Raw genomic sequence first — 14,773 nt, forward strand, 5'->3', positions numbered from 1 at the left:
AGCCTGAGCGAGATATGTCTGGAGCTGCAGGGCTCTCAGGGCTCAGTGGAAGCGCCAGCATCAGCGCTTCTTCGGGGCTATCAGGGCTCAGTGGAAGCGCCAGGCTCCAGCTGGAGCTTGGCGCTGATCCTGGCGTTTATACTGAGCCCAGAACAAGCACCGATCAGCTGGAATGTTGCAGCATCTCCAGGGACTTGTGATTTACATTAAGATGCTTGGCAACTGATTCATATTTATGATGGTCACAGTGTCCCAGGGTCATGTGAAGTGACCAAAACCTGCTGCAACCACCCAGCAGATGGGGGGGGAATAAAAACCAAACATCCCCCACCCCACCCCTGCTGCCAATCCTCAACAGAAATGCTCACAACAATGAAAACCTTGGACAGGAGGAAGAGTGCCACCAGGCAGGCAGGTAGGCAGGTATCTTGCTAGGCTGTGGCTTGGGGGGCACTTTTTTCAGTGCCATTGTAACTTCGAACAGTCACTAAGTGAACTGTTGTAAGTCGAGGACTACCTGCATTTCATCACTTTTTTCCTTTTTTTTTCTTTTGGTCATCAAGTTTTTGACACCTTGCTAGGCCACTGGTGGTACTCGGATGTTGCCATATCCTAGAAGTGGTACAATGGGTGAAAAGGTTGAAAAGCCCTGCTCAAGATTACTACAGATAGTTCTCACTTAATGGCCAGTGTTTAGCAACTGTTCAAAGTTATAAGAGACCTCCCCAGAGCTACCTATGATCCATTTTGAAGTTCTGACAGCTCGCCCCATTTGAACCCAGGAGATCCCATTTTGGATAGTTGGCAAGTGGCTTGCACTTATAACCATTTGCACATCATCACAATTTTTGGCATTTTTCCCTATTTCCAGGGTTTACTTCTGATTTCCAGCAAAAAACATCCATTGGAGAAAATGGGTACTTTAACAACTGCCTATTTAACAACAATGTCTATTTAACAACCACAGCAAACAAGGTTGCTTAATTAGCCATGGTCACACAATGATCCCTTAACAAGCATCCTAACCTATGACCATATTTCCAGACACAATTACAATGATAACTCGAGGACTGGTAAGAATGGGAGTTATTACTTCTGAACATACATACAAGGAAGTGATTTTGATTTGCATCTAAATATTTTAATCAACATGCATTCTAAAACAGGGCTTATCAACCTTTTCACCCATTGTACCACTTTTATGATATGGCAACATCCAAGTACCACCAGTAGCCTAACAAGGTGTCAAAAACTTGATGACTCCCCCCCCAAAAAAAGGAAAAAAGTGATGAAGTGCAGGTAGTCCTCGACTTACAACAGTTTGCTTAACGACTGTTTGAAGTTACAATGGCACTGGAAAAAGTGCCCCCCAAGCCACAGCCAAGCAAGAAACCTGCCTGCCTGCCTGGCGGCGCTCTTCCTCCTGTCCAAGATTTTCATCATTGGAGCATTTCTATTGAGGATTGGCAGTGGGGGTGGGGTGGGGGGTGTTTGGTTTTTACTCCGCCCATCTGCTGGGTGGTTGCAGCAGGTTTTGGTCACTTCACATGACCCTGGGACACTGTGACTGTCATAAATATGAATCAGTTGCCAAGCATCTGAATGTAAATCACAACACCCTGGAGATGCTGCAACATTCCAGCTGATCGGCGCTTCTTTGGGCTCAGAAGCGCCAAGTTCAGTGCCGAGCTCAAGCTGGAGCCTGGCGCTGATCCTGGTGCTTCCACTGAGCCCTGACAGCCCCGAAGAAGCACTGATCCTGGCGCTTCTGCTGAGCCCTGACAGCCCTGCAGCTCCAGCCATCTCTCGCTCAGGCTTGTGCGGTGCTGCCACCGGTTCAGCTCATTCCCCTTCCCTGCTACTTTTCTAGGATGGTCGCGTACCACCTGCCAGGTGCCAAAGTACCACAGGTGATACCCGTACCACTGGTTGAAAAGCCCTGTTCTAAAATATACCATTAGCATTACTCCAAGAGGTTGCAATAGCTGCTCTTCTCTGAATAGAAGTGTTATTCACTAATAAATAAAATCTTTACACATATGTCCAAGTCATATGCTCAGCTGAATTTGGCAATTTAACTTCCTATAAGACATATGGCAGTCAGTTTGCAAGTATATTATAATTATAAAATGAACAAAATTCTAATATCACCTATCTCAAGACTACACTTGAACTAATTAAATCTGCCACATTTTTGTGGGCAACATTAGGTAACTGGAAGTTATGATTATCATAAGACTAGAAGAGAAAGAGAGATAGTATTTGGGGGAGGAATACATTATGTGAATAAAGAACTTTATGAGTCCAACCATGATTTTAATGTTCATTTCAAAAAGACTATCCAAATAGCACTTACCCTTCTACAATTGTTCTATTGGCTAGTCGTATGCAGTGTTCCCAAAGAATATTTGAAACTGGCAATGGAATACGAACTCTCTTTGACACTTCATTCATCCTCTTGTTAAACTCTTCAAATTCCTAAATCATATAAAATTTATATAATGTATAAATTATTAAAAGATGATGAAATGTAAATGCCAATAAAAATGCAGTTAATCAGAAAATATGCAAACATACAAACAAAAATTACACGAACTGACAAGACAGTTGATGGGCATTCTATAGCAGCTTTTCCCAACTGGCTCCTCTTCTTATTTATAAGAACTAAAATTTCCTGTATTCCTAACAGCCATATTTTAGACTCAAGAGTTGAAGTTACAATATACCTCAAGACTAAGTTTGAAAAGATTGACTCCCTTTGTGTATCTCAGTTCTCATTGAATGAATCTATGGCTGCTTAATCCAACAAGGCTTAAAGCTTCTTGCTGAAAATACAATATTAAAATATGAACAATAACAAAACAATTGCAACCTAAAAATAGCTAGAACATCCAAGCCCATTGCAGAAGGCCTTGATTATCATTGGGCAGATCCTGAAAATGCCAGGATTTAATGGCTTTTGAAGAGACCAATAGAATAAGATCCAATCTGACCTCAAGGCTACTGTTCCATATTAAATTTTGCATTTGCAAAATGTGTATTTAAATTTGCTAACCATTTTTATATTATAAATAGGAATCCAATAGAATAGGTTATTTGTAGTTTAGGGTTGAACTGTGGGGTTCTTGGTGAACTCTTAATTTGGTTGCTTTCTTGCAGATGTTTCATTACCAAACTAGATAATTTCATCAGTGGTAGGAGGGAGTGGGTTTGTTCTCATTTTACATTTTAATGGTTTGCCCTGTCAGTATTGGCAGGAGTGATCTTGGTGATAAGTTGCTCACAATTTCCAGTTGAAATTATGGTTGAGTCTGTTCATGTGTTGTAAAATTAAGGAGTTATCATCAGGTCTTCTGCTATTTGGTGTTAATGGATACACTCTGCTAGTCTTCTGCCTGCATGCCCTACACCAGGGGTGTCAAACTGCCAGCCTTTGGGCTGGACTCGTCACAAGGAAACTGTGCCCACCCCATTGCCAGCAATGGGGGAAAAGCTCTGATACGTCGTGCGACATCACGTGATGTCGCAAGTTTGATATGTCTGCCCTATACAATAGCTGTTACAAATTTACACTGTATGTTGTTGGATAATTCCTGGTTTTTTCCTTCTGGGGCTGATAGGTCATTTGGATTATTTAAGCTGTTTTGAAGGGCTTTAGATAGTTTGTGTGCTATGGTGCCATGTGTTTGTAATAGGAATCCAAATAATATTGTGGCTACTCTCACCTAAATGATTTATTATTATTATTATTTTAGTCTTGGTATGAGATCCTCCTTAAGGATTTATCTAAATGTGTAGAGGACTTCAGACATGATGGAAAACCAGAGAAGCATATAATCTTCTTCTCTATTCTCTCCAACCTTTCAACTGAAAGATCTAAAAGGCAGCTGAACCTATCATTCAGACAAGTACATATCCTGAAATCCTCCTTTATTTATGTCCCAGATTATGCAGAAAACTGTACTTATATTTATGTTAACAGAGCTACAACTTCCTTTCAAAGCTCCAGCTGAATACAGAAGTGGGTTGAATACAGACAGCATTCTCCACCCTAGTGTGAAACTCTCAGAACATTCATGCAAACAACACCAAAGGGTGTTATAGTAACTATTAAAATTGGAAACATTCACTGGGAATAAAAGCTTATTTGGTACTATAAATTATGAATGGAGGAACATATGGCAGACAGAAAGCCAGTTTTCACTGGTTATTTGGCAAATTGAAGTCCATACCTTTTAGCCAAGCAATACAAACAGAAAGGTACAGAAACACTATAGACATATGCATATTTATTTTTCAGTAATCAAAATCACAATTAGGACTTTTAAGTAAGCATGCAAATAATTCTTTAACATCGAAACCCATGCTGAAATGGATAGTCAAAAAGGAAACTGCAGTAGACTGATTTCAGTAGTAAATGGTATGGTATGTCTTTTTCTCTATACTATTATGTGGGACCATGTCTTGGTACTTCTAATTTTAAAAAATTAACAATACATCCTCTCTTAAGGATGTATAGATTCATAGACTGAACATTGGTGAGAATCTTTCCTTATGTTGGCATATTATTTAAACATGAATAGACAAAAATGTGACTTTTTTTGCTATGATAAGAACTGAAGAAAACCGAAGGAATCAAATTACTGAAGGAAGGACTTATTGCTCTCGACGTGGAACAAAGCTACTATATTAATAATTTATCTCTTAGTTAGGAACATTTAAGTGCAAAGCAATTGAAAATATACTTACTTTTAAGAGTGAATCGACATAAATATTGTGTTGTGACATGATTTCTTTTACATCCCACTTCACATTTGCCATCAGAAGTAACATCTGTTCATAATCAATTGCTTTAGCAGCTACAATCCAATATATAGGTTTACGTAGTTCATTGGCTGTTGAAACTGTCTGAAACATGAAGTTAAACAACATTTTTTTCAAATGCTATTGCGGTAATTACATTAAGAACCAGAATGCATTAAGTAAGTAGCACTAATTATTATTAGGCATCTGAAGGTGTTTGTTTACAAAAGCAATACATAACACATTCAAAATTACAAAAAAAAAAAACTGTATTCAGAATCCTGACCTGTGAATAGAACTGTTGTAGAAAAGGCTTCTTGGCTGGAGGCATTACAGCATCAAGATGGGACTGGAGGAACTCAAATTGTTCAGCCAAAAATACTCTAAAAAATAAAACAGAGGTGGGGTGGGGTTTTTTTAAATTGGGTTTTATTATATAATGGATTTTGAAAATTTTGTAAGTTGCCTTGAATCAATTGTGAGTTGGATAGCTATATAAATTTGTTTAATTAATTAATACAGAAAAGTTACTAAGATCAAAGTCTCACTGTTTTGCACCTGACAGACAATGGGCCTACAGAACGGGTGCCTATCAATACTATATCTGCAGTTACTTACTTACTTACTTATTCAAAACATTTATATGGCCACCCATCTTAATCAACTCTGGGTATACAAAAGCCATAACACCAATAAATAAAACAATCATAAATCAATAAAGCAAAAAAACAAAAACCACGTACTGTAGTAATTTCCCTTGAGATGCCCCACAACAGACTATATTATTTTCCTTCCAGGCCTTTTACCTGTATAATTCCAGCACCACACTGAAAAGGCTACATCTTAACGCCATTTGAAAGGCTAAAAGGAAGGGGGCCGGTCAAATCGCTGGCAGGAGATGTTTCACAACTAGGTAGGGGCCACCATAGAAAAGGCAGCCATCTTAGGTCCCACAAGATTTCAGGGAGGGGATCAGAAACATGCCCATCCTATCTGATCTAGTAGAACAATTGGATATTCTTAGAGAAAGGCAGACCTGCAAATAACTGTGTTCCATACCAAATAGGCCTTCAAAGGCAATAACCAGCACCTTGAATTGCACTCAGTAGAAAACTAGGAGCCACTGAAGTTTGCACAACAAAGGTTTAACATGGGCAAATCTATAGATACCCAATATGGAGTGCACCACTGTGCTCTGGACCAGCTGCAAACTTTTAAATGGTCTTGAAGGGCAGTACCATGCCTTTGCTGGCTACAAGGGGGAATTAATCAAATTAAAAAACAAGTGGCTGTAGGCTAACATTCTCCATCTCTGGCATCTTTCAGGTACAGGAACTTTTTGTGGGGTGGGTCAGGAAGATGTTGGCAGACTTTACTTTGTCCTGCCTTATTAACAGATGCCTAAGTTAATTTGTAATATCTTTTGCAATTGATTTTAAGAAGCAGAAAGAAACACTGTTGAGAATTCTTAACATACAAGGATTCTGTGGCTACCACTCTCTCTGCCAAGCCATAGAGACTGTTGCTGGATGTCAAGATTACAAGATGACTTAGATGCGGCATTGGAACCTTTTCCTTTCTTTCTTCAACAGCAGTTAGCGTTCCAGCAGCATCAGAGGAGACATCCTTCAAAAGAAGTAAGGGTAGAAGAGGATGGGAAAGAAATTACATTGGCTGAAAATACAATCAAATGAACTTAATTAAGGCAATATTCAGACAGTATGAAGACATTCATCTATACTTTTCAGTACTCCTGAGCTACAGTAGCATAATTAATAATATAGTTATAGTTTCCAGGGCATAAGTTAGCATATTTACTTCTTCTGATAGAAACTTAATTTCTTAATTATTTAATTTAATGACAATAAAGATATTCTATTCTATTCTAAACTTCACATTATATACAGTATCTTCAGCTCTGAAAGTTCATTTATGAATAACAATGATAATCTATGATTCTGATGCATTTTATGAGCATAGAATATAGAAATATTGTTTGTAGCCGTAACAATCTAGTTTTATTGAGTAGGATGTGCCTATTTCCTCTGAGGTCATCCTTCTATAGTATTTCAATGAGGGGTTACAAGAACGTAATTATAATTTATACATGTCCTCAGGAACTCCTTTATTGATCTAAAAAAATAAATGCACTTTTAGGGATGAATCAATTCCTATGCTCAAATTAGATGTATCAGCCAGGGTTGCAGAAAGAAAAGCTTTAGGAAAAAATAATGCTCTCATAAAATATTTGCAATATAATAATAATAATAATAATAATAATAATAATAATAATAATAATAATAATAATAATAATAAAGTTGGAAGGGACCTTGGAGGTCATCTAGTCCAACCCCCTGCTCAGGCAGGAAACCTTATACCATTTCAGGCAAATGGCTGTCCAGTCTCTTATTAAAAACCTCCAGTGTTGGAGCATTCACCACCTCTGGAGGCAGGTTGTTCCACTGGTTAATTGTTCTAACTGTCAGGAAGTTTCTCCTTAGTTCTAGGTTGCTTCTCTCCTTGACTAGTTTCCATCCGTTGCTTCTTGTCCTGCTTTCAGGTGCTTTGGAGAATAGCTTGACTCCCTCTTCTTTGTGGTAGCCCCTGAGATATTGGAACACTGCTATCATGTCACCCCTCACCCTTCTCTTCATTAAACTACACATACCCAATTCCAGCAACCGTTCCCTATATGTTTTAGCCTCCAGCCCCCTAATCACATAATATTTATTTATTTATTTTTTATTTTAATTCCATTTATATCCCGCCCTTCTCCGAAGACTCAGGGCGGCTTACAAGCTTAGCAGTAGCCTTCATTCTATGTATATGCCTGCTTATTAGGGCTTTCATACACCCCCCAAGCGGCATTATTACAAAGTCAGCTTATTGCCCCCAACAATCTGGGTCCTCATTTTACCTACCTCGGAAGGATGGAAGGCTGAGTCAACCTTGAGCCTGGTGGGATGCGAACCTGCACTAATTGCAGGCAGCTGGTGTTACTTAAGGAGGCATTAGCCCACTGCTCCACCAAGGCTCTTATATAGCCTATACTATATGCCAGAAACGTCAAACTTGCAACATCACATGATGTCACGCAACATATTGGGAGTGTTTTGCCATTGCCGGCAATGGGATGAGCGCGGCTTCTGTGTGACGCATCCGGCCCGCGGGCTGACAGTTTGACACCCCTGCTATATGTAATGTAGGAAGATTCTGAGAAGTCGGTCTTCATTATCTATACTGACAATTAAATGGAAACACAGTTCATATTCAGAAGTATGAGTTAGGCTGCAACAGGAAACTTGAGAGTTATAGTGCACTCCCTTTCACTGAACATGTTTAAGTGGAGTCTAGATAGTTTGGATGCCTGCAGTGAATAAAAAGGTTGGATTTGATGGTCTAAATGGTCCTTCCAACTTTACGATTTTAAGGATTTTTTCCCCAGTGCACTGCTGGGAAAGACTCTCTCTCACCTCACTTCACAGGAAAAGAGCTCTTTTGAACAAAGCTAAATTGGAGAATGCCAAATTATTGGTTGAGTAATTCCTCACTAATGGGATTTAGGATTTGGAATTATTTCAAACCACAAACAGGCAGTAAGTAAACCACTATAAACTTTTAATTCAAAGCACAAGCAGTATAAAATGTTGTAACTTAGAGTTCAGAAGTATTTTCATCCTTTCATCAGTACTGAAATGCTCTTCTTTGTGCTTGTTTTGTTGCTGTTTGTTTTACAGTCTCACTGAAAGAGGCAAAACTGTTCACTTATTTGCAGAGAGGACAATGATTTCTGAACTGGCACCAATTGTCTTCACGGAAATCATCACAGACATAATTGTCCTTAGTAAGTACTATAACAAAATAATTTCATACTATGTGATTCATAATCAGTCAAGAATCTTCATGTGACCAATCAAAGTGGGGAAAGGGACAAAATTTGGAAGAAGAAAATTAAGAAGAAATTTGTTATCAGGGCACAAGAAAAGAGAAGAAAAAAAATCTGTGAATAAAAGCAAAATAGTCACATCTCAAACAATTTAGGGCATTTTGATTCAACATGCTAGCCCTCAGAAAGTCCTACTTTTGATCCAAATATCTGAGCAGAAGGATATGTCCTGTAATCCTAGCTATGGTGTTGCACGTCAGCATATGGGTAGGATATAAATGAAGAAAGAAGTGAATAAAATGTTCTTGTGTTCCCATCAAAACATGGTAATTCTTTGATCTAGCATACTGATCATATCCAACAAACATTTTTGACCCTTGAAGACATTTTGCTTCTTTAAAGAATCATTGTACAGGTCTGTAATTTCAATCTACCAATGAAAAAGTCTTCTTTAAGACATCAAAAAGCAGGTAGACACAGAAGAAAAGGAAAAAAAAAGCTTGGAGTCTTAAAAAGCCAAAAAGGAACAGATTGTTTCCTGGTCTCATTAATTCCCGTACTCAGGAGTGAAACTTCTTTCTTGCATTTTCTTCTTACTGCTTGGGGGGGGGGGGGAAGATTTTTGAGCAACTGCCAGTGCAACATTCACAAAGACATATATCAGTTCTCAACAGATTTTGCACAATCGAGTTTCTTATATTTAGATTCCTATATAGGAGGAAGGTATCATGGACCGTTATATTAAAACATGCAATCTTTTCTTGTTGAACAGTTTCTTTTCCTATCTAACCATCTTAAAATGTCTCATCATCTTAATAGGCACACACACACACACACACACAGCCTACACTGGAAATACAATACCATCTTTTCTTCAGCAACAAAAGATGAGAAGCAAACCAAGAGCCGCTTTGGTATAGTGGTTATGAGGCTGACCCAGAAACCAGGAGACTGTGAATTCTAGTCTCTTCTTATGCATGAAAGCTGGTTATATTCCTTGGGTCACTTCTCTTAGCCCAAAACTGTTGTTGTGAAGAAAATAGGAGAAGGAAGAAGTATTATATATGTTGGGTAATTTATAAAAACAGCAACAGTAAAGCAGGATAAAAATTTAATAAAATAAATAAGTAAATAAACTATTCACTCCATTCTACTCCTACTCCTTAATCTAGCAAAACCTATCCCGGCAATATATTAAAGATTTTTATCCTAGTTTTTCATATGGAAAAATTAAGCCATGTCACGATATTCTCATTCTTGGAAAGAAAAGGCAAGTAACACAATGAAATTAATATATAATTTGGTCCTCTATTTCTGTAACAATTTAAATTATACAAAGGGCCATTGCCTTGATTTTGACAGGAAGAGGTAAAAAGGGTATCTTTCCCTTCTCTAAATCTTTCCATCAAATATGAGAAGAAGGCAACCCGTTACCTTGCAAAATCCTAATTATATTCAGTCAAGATATACTCCCAATTCCAACATTTTCTAGAAAATACTTTCTCTTCTCCACACATACAAGACATGATAGGGCTAATCAAATACAATGGACCACCAAGATAGCTTTTCAGATCCAGAAGAACACCTAAAAAGCTAACACCCAAGAGCTGATTTAATTTCCTTAGCTGCCTTTAAAATGTTCACTAGTAGATTTATGTGTTTATCCTTATTGTTGAGAAATAAATGCTGAACCTTTCCCCTGCACACATGATCTTCATGTTTATTTTAATTAAATACTAAAGCAATAATTCTAAAGCAATAATATAAAGCAATATGTTGAATTCTTAAATCATAACTGAAAAGGGGGAAATTTTCTGTTTTCTTCTTACATAACGACTTAAGAACTTGCCTTATTTAAAGCAAAATTACCCACATTAAACTTAATAGAACCATTCAAAGTCGGCACGGTGCAGGAAGTCATCTAAAATGCAGTTGGTCAAAAAGGTAACAGCTAGACGTCATTGCCAAAGAAAGATTTCTCGGAAATTAAGGAATAGAATGGATGAAGAAGACTGCTTGAAGTCTTAGACCTTTCATATGAACAAATCATCTTTAAAAGCTTAAAAAGTAGTTGGGACTATTTTCTGCTTATTAAAACTGGTACAGTACACAGATTAGAAACTGAGAACTCATGCAAACCCTACCTGACCATTCATTAAACCTTTTAGCAAACCTGAGTAACATTTTTGGATTGTGCTTTGATTTTATTTTATTTTTAGATTGACTGTAGTTACATAAAAGAGACACACTTCTTTGTATATGGTTCCTTAGTATTCAGCTATGGCTGAATACAAAGATTACCTCTAAGCAATCGTGCAGAACATAACACAATCTTTTTTCAAAACTTTTATTAAAGTTATAGATTTTAAGCTTGATCATGTTACATTCACAACAAATACTTGATCTAGTTTAAGTTAGATGAGAACTTAATCTGTCCTTGGGCAACAATGATTTGTATTCACTCGTTCATCTATAGGGGTAGGTAACTTGTTCTGCAAGGATGAAGGAAACAACCTACCAACCATGACACTACTTCTGTCCCTTGTAAACTATGACTCAAAGGGCCTTTACGCTCAACTATTCATTTTACTTCTCTGTATACACATTTCCCACACTGAAAAAGGAGCAGGAATGAGATCGCCAGCTTTTACTTAATGTCCACTAATTCAGTAGACTCTTAAGGGAAGTTATACCTATGGCTATAATAGAATAGGCTTTTCTTCCTTGTAAAAGTATAACTGTGCAGATATATAGCTGCAAATTAAAGGTGACTTATGATATAGTTTTTCATGAATGTGTTTATTTAAAGCAGATTTTCTCTATTTACCACCCTTCAGAGGTTTTGAATTATAAATTCCACAATCCTCCCCACACTGGCAAAACTACGTTTGGCTATGAATTCTGGAAGTTTTCTAGGACATGAATCCATACTCAATACATGTGGAAGGACTCAAAACAATGTAAGATTAGCATACTAAGGTTAGTATAAAATATTTCCTCTAGATTTTTGTAAAATATTCAAATCTCTATCTAATATGAGCAATTTTTTCCTGTAAATATAAATGATCTAAGTCCATATTAGTAAACATAAATTAAATGAAAACAACAAGATTTTATATCAGATGTATCAAAGCCAGAACTAATCTATTTTTCTCTTGGGAAGTCTACTTTTCTCTCTTAGCTACTCCAATTAACTTCTTTCATTTTTGTATGGGCTTAGAAATAAAGTGTGCATGAGCAGAATGACTATATGTATATTTAGCACAGACTCTGGAAATATCTTATGGAGATTATCATAGATGGTTTTTTAAAAAAGAAGAGGATATAAAGTATACAAACTTAAGCAGCTCCTGAATGAAACACTTACCAGTTTAAAACCTTAAAACTTTCTTTTAGAAAACCTTTTCTAAGGAAAGCAAATATAGATTTAAAAAGAATTCTACATCATCTTCCCTGAAAATATTTGTGCAGCTAACCTGAAGAAAAGATTATGATGGTGAACATATATGTTACACAAGTGACATGCTATGACATTTTTGGTGACACACCAGGCCTTTGGGGCCTCTGGAAGTTATGCATAAGAGACCTCTGGAGCCTCCAAAAAGCATGTGAGAATGGGGCATGCTTTCCCACTCTTTTGGAAGCTGCAAGGCCACACAAGAGCATTCTCCAAAGTTTCCAGGCTAGAACTGCTTAGACAGGCATTCTGAAAAATATTTACAATTTTATAAGTGTGTGTGTGTGTGTGTGTGTGTGTGTGTGTGTGTGTGCGCGCGCGCGTTTATTTATTAATAAATTTAAATGATTTAATTTAATTTATTACTACTTCTTGTGAATAGTTTTTCATGTGTGTATGAGGGAGAAGAAAAGGAAAGAGAGAGAGAGAGAGGGAAAGATGGCAGGTGTTTTCTTAATTTTGATATGCAGAGCTCAAGAGATTCACCATTATTGTTCTGGGATATCAGGGAGGAAATGGTCATTCCCTTAGCCAACTCTTTATGAGAGGAAAGGGGGGAGGGAATTTGCAAGGAATACTGGTCTATCCTGCTACAACTCTTGTATTCCTTAACCTAGAATAGCTTAATGAAGACAAAAGACATGGACCTCTTACCATGTTTTATACTGCAATCTGAAATACAGGGATTTTGTAACAATATATGGTGTGTTCTATTAGCAAGTGCTGTCAAAGTCTAGCATATTTATCTTCTCCAAAAATTTCCTCTGGATTTCCAGCCTGATTTATCTTTCTTTGATTGCTGTTTATCTACATATATATGATTCCCAATCTCTCCTGTGTGGAAGGAAGAACTGTATTAATCACACCTCCCAATGCAGAGATGACCAAAGGGGAAAAGGGAGAGAGTTGTTAAAAAAAACCCTATATGGTGGCTACAATCTCAAAACAGCAGTTACAGTATTGTGGTTGGACTTTGAAAGCACAGTTGTATACACCATTTGGACTTTTTTGACATCCCCTGTGGATATACCTGCCATCACAAGACTATATACAGTGAGGAGGGAAATTATTTGATCCCCTGCTGATTTTGTACGTTTGCCCACTGACAAAGAAATGATCAGTCTGTAATTTTAATGGTAGGGGTTTTTTTAACAGTGCAAGACAGAATAACAACAAAAAAATCAGAAAAATGCTTTCAAATAAGTTATAAATTGATTTGCATTTTAATGAGTGAAATAAGTATTTGATCCACTGTCAATCAGCAAAATTCCTGGCTCCCAGGTGTCCTTTATACAGGTAATGAGCTGAGATTAGGAGCACTCTCTTAAAGGGAGTGCTCCTAATCTCAGCTCGTTACCTGTATAAAAGACACCTGTCCACAGAAGCAATCAATCAATTAAATCCCAAACTCTCCACCATGGCCAAGACCAAAGAGCTGTCCAAGGATATCAGGGACAAGATTGTAGACCTACACAAGGCTGAAATGGGCTACAAAATTATTGCCAAGCAGCTTGGTGAGAAGGTGATAAAAGCTGAAGCAATTATTTGCAAACAGAAAATAACTGTCAATCTCCCTTGGTCCGGGGTTCCATGCAAGACCTCACCTTGTGGAGTTTCAATGATCATGAGAATGGTGAGGAATCAGCCCAGAACTACATGGGAGGATCTTGTCAATGATCTCAAGGCAGCTGGGACCATAGTCATCAAGAAAACAATTGGTAACACACTACACCGTGAAGGACTGAAATCCTGCAGTGCCCGCAAGGTCCTCCTGCTCAAGAAAGCACATGTACAAGCCCGTCTGAAGTTTGCCAAATGAACATCTGAATGATTCAGAGAACTGGGTGAAAGTGTTGTGATCAGATGAGACCAAAATCGAGCTCTTTGGCATCAATTCAACTCGCTGTGTTTGAAGGAGGAGTAATGCTGCCTATGACCCCAAGAACACCATCCCCACTGTCAAACATGGAGATGGAAATATTATGCTTTAGGGGTGTTTTTCTGCTAAGGGGACAGGACTTCACCGCATCAAGGGGACAATGGATGGGGTCATGTACCATCAAATCTTGGGTGAGAACCTCCTTTCCTCAGCCAGGGCATTGCAAATGGGTTGTGGATGGGTATTCCAGCATGACAAAGACCCAAAACACATGGCCAAGGCAACAAAGGAGTGGCTCAAGAAGAAGCACATAGCCAGTCTCCAGACCTTAATCCCATAGAAAATCTGTGGAGGGAGCTGAAGGTTCGAGCTGCCAAAAGTCAGCCTCGAAACCTTAATGACTTAAAGAGGATCTGCAAAGAGGAGTGGGACAAAATCCCTCGTGTGTGCAAATCTGTGTGCAAATCTGGTGGCCAACTACAAGAAACATCTGACCTCTGTGAGGTTTTGCCACCAAGTACTAAGTCATTTTTTGCAAAGGGGTCAAATACTTATTTCATTCATTGAAATGCAAAGCAATTTATAACTTTTTTGAAATGCGTTTTTTTGGATTTTTTTTGTTGTTGTTCTGTATCTCACTGTTAAAATAAACCTACCATTAAAATTATAGGCTGATCATTTCTTTGTCAGTGGGCAAATGTACAAAATCAGCAGGGGATCAAACAATTTTTTTCCTCACTGTATATCT

At 37.9% G+C, this 14,773-nt stretch overlaps 1 protein-coding gene across 5 annotated transcripts in view; it reads right to left on the reverse strand.

Annotated features, from left to right (window-relative positions):
• The window catches only part of VPS50 (VPS50 subunit of EARP/GARPII complex), an 82,298-nt gene that overhangs the window by 2,928 nt on the left and 64,597 nt on the right, over window positions 1-14,773 (reverse strand). For 2 of the 5 annotated variants that reach the window (XM_083376179.1, XM_083376177.1), the window contains exons 23-26: window positions 6,281-6,429; window positions 5,090-5,186; window positions 4,750-4,908; window positions 2,357-2,478 (exon numbers count right to left, since the gene is read on the reverse strand). In XM_083376179.1, the coding sequence (XP_083232305.1) occupies window positions 2,357-2,478; window positions 4,750-4,908; window positions 5,090-5,186; window positions 6,281-6,429 (527 nt within the window). Of the gene's footprint in view, window positions 1-453; window positions 613-2,356; window positions 2,479-4,749; window positions 4,909-5,089; window positions 5,187-6,280; window positions 6,469-9,553; window positions 9,712-14,773 lie in introns of those variants that run through there. The other 3 variants (XM_083376178.1, XM_083376180.1, XR_014494085.1) reach the window with 3 other exon arrangements.

This window comes from Vipera ursinii, assembly GCF_947247035.1.
Source record: "Vipera ursinii genome assembly, chromosome: Z".
NCBI classification, from domain to species: domain Eukaryota; kingdom Metazoa; phylum Chordata; class Lepidosauria; order Squamata; family Viperidae; genus Vipera; species Vipera ursinii.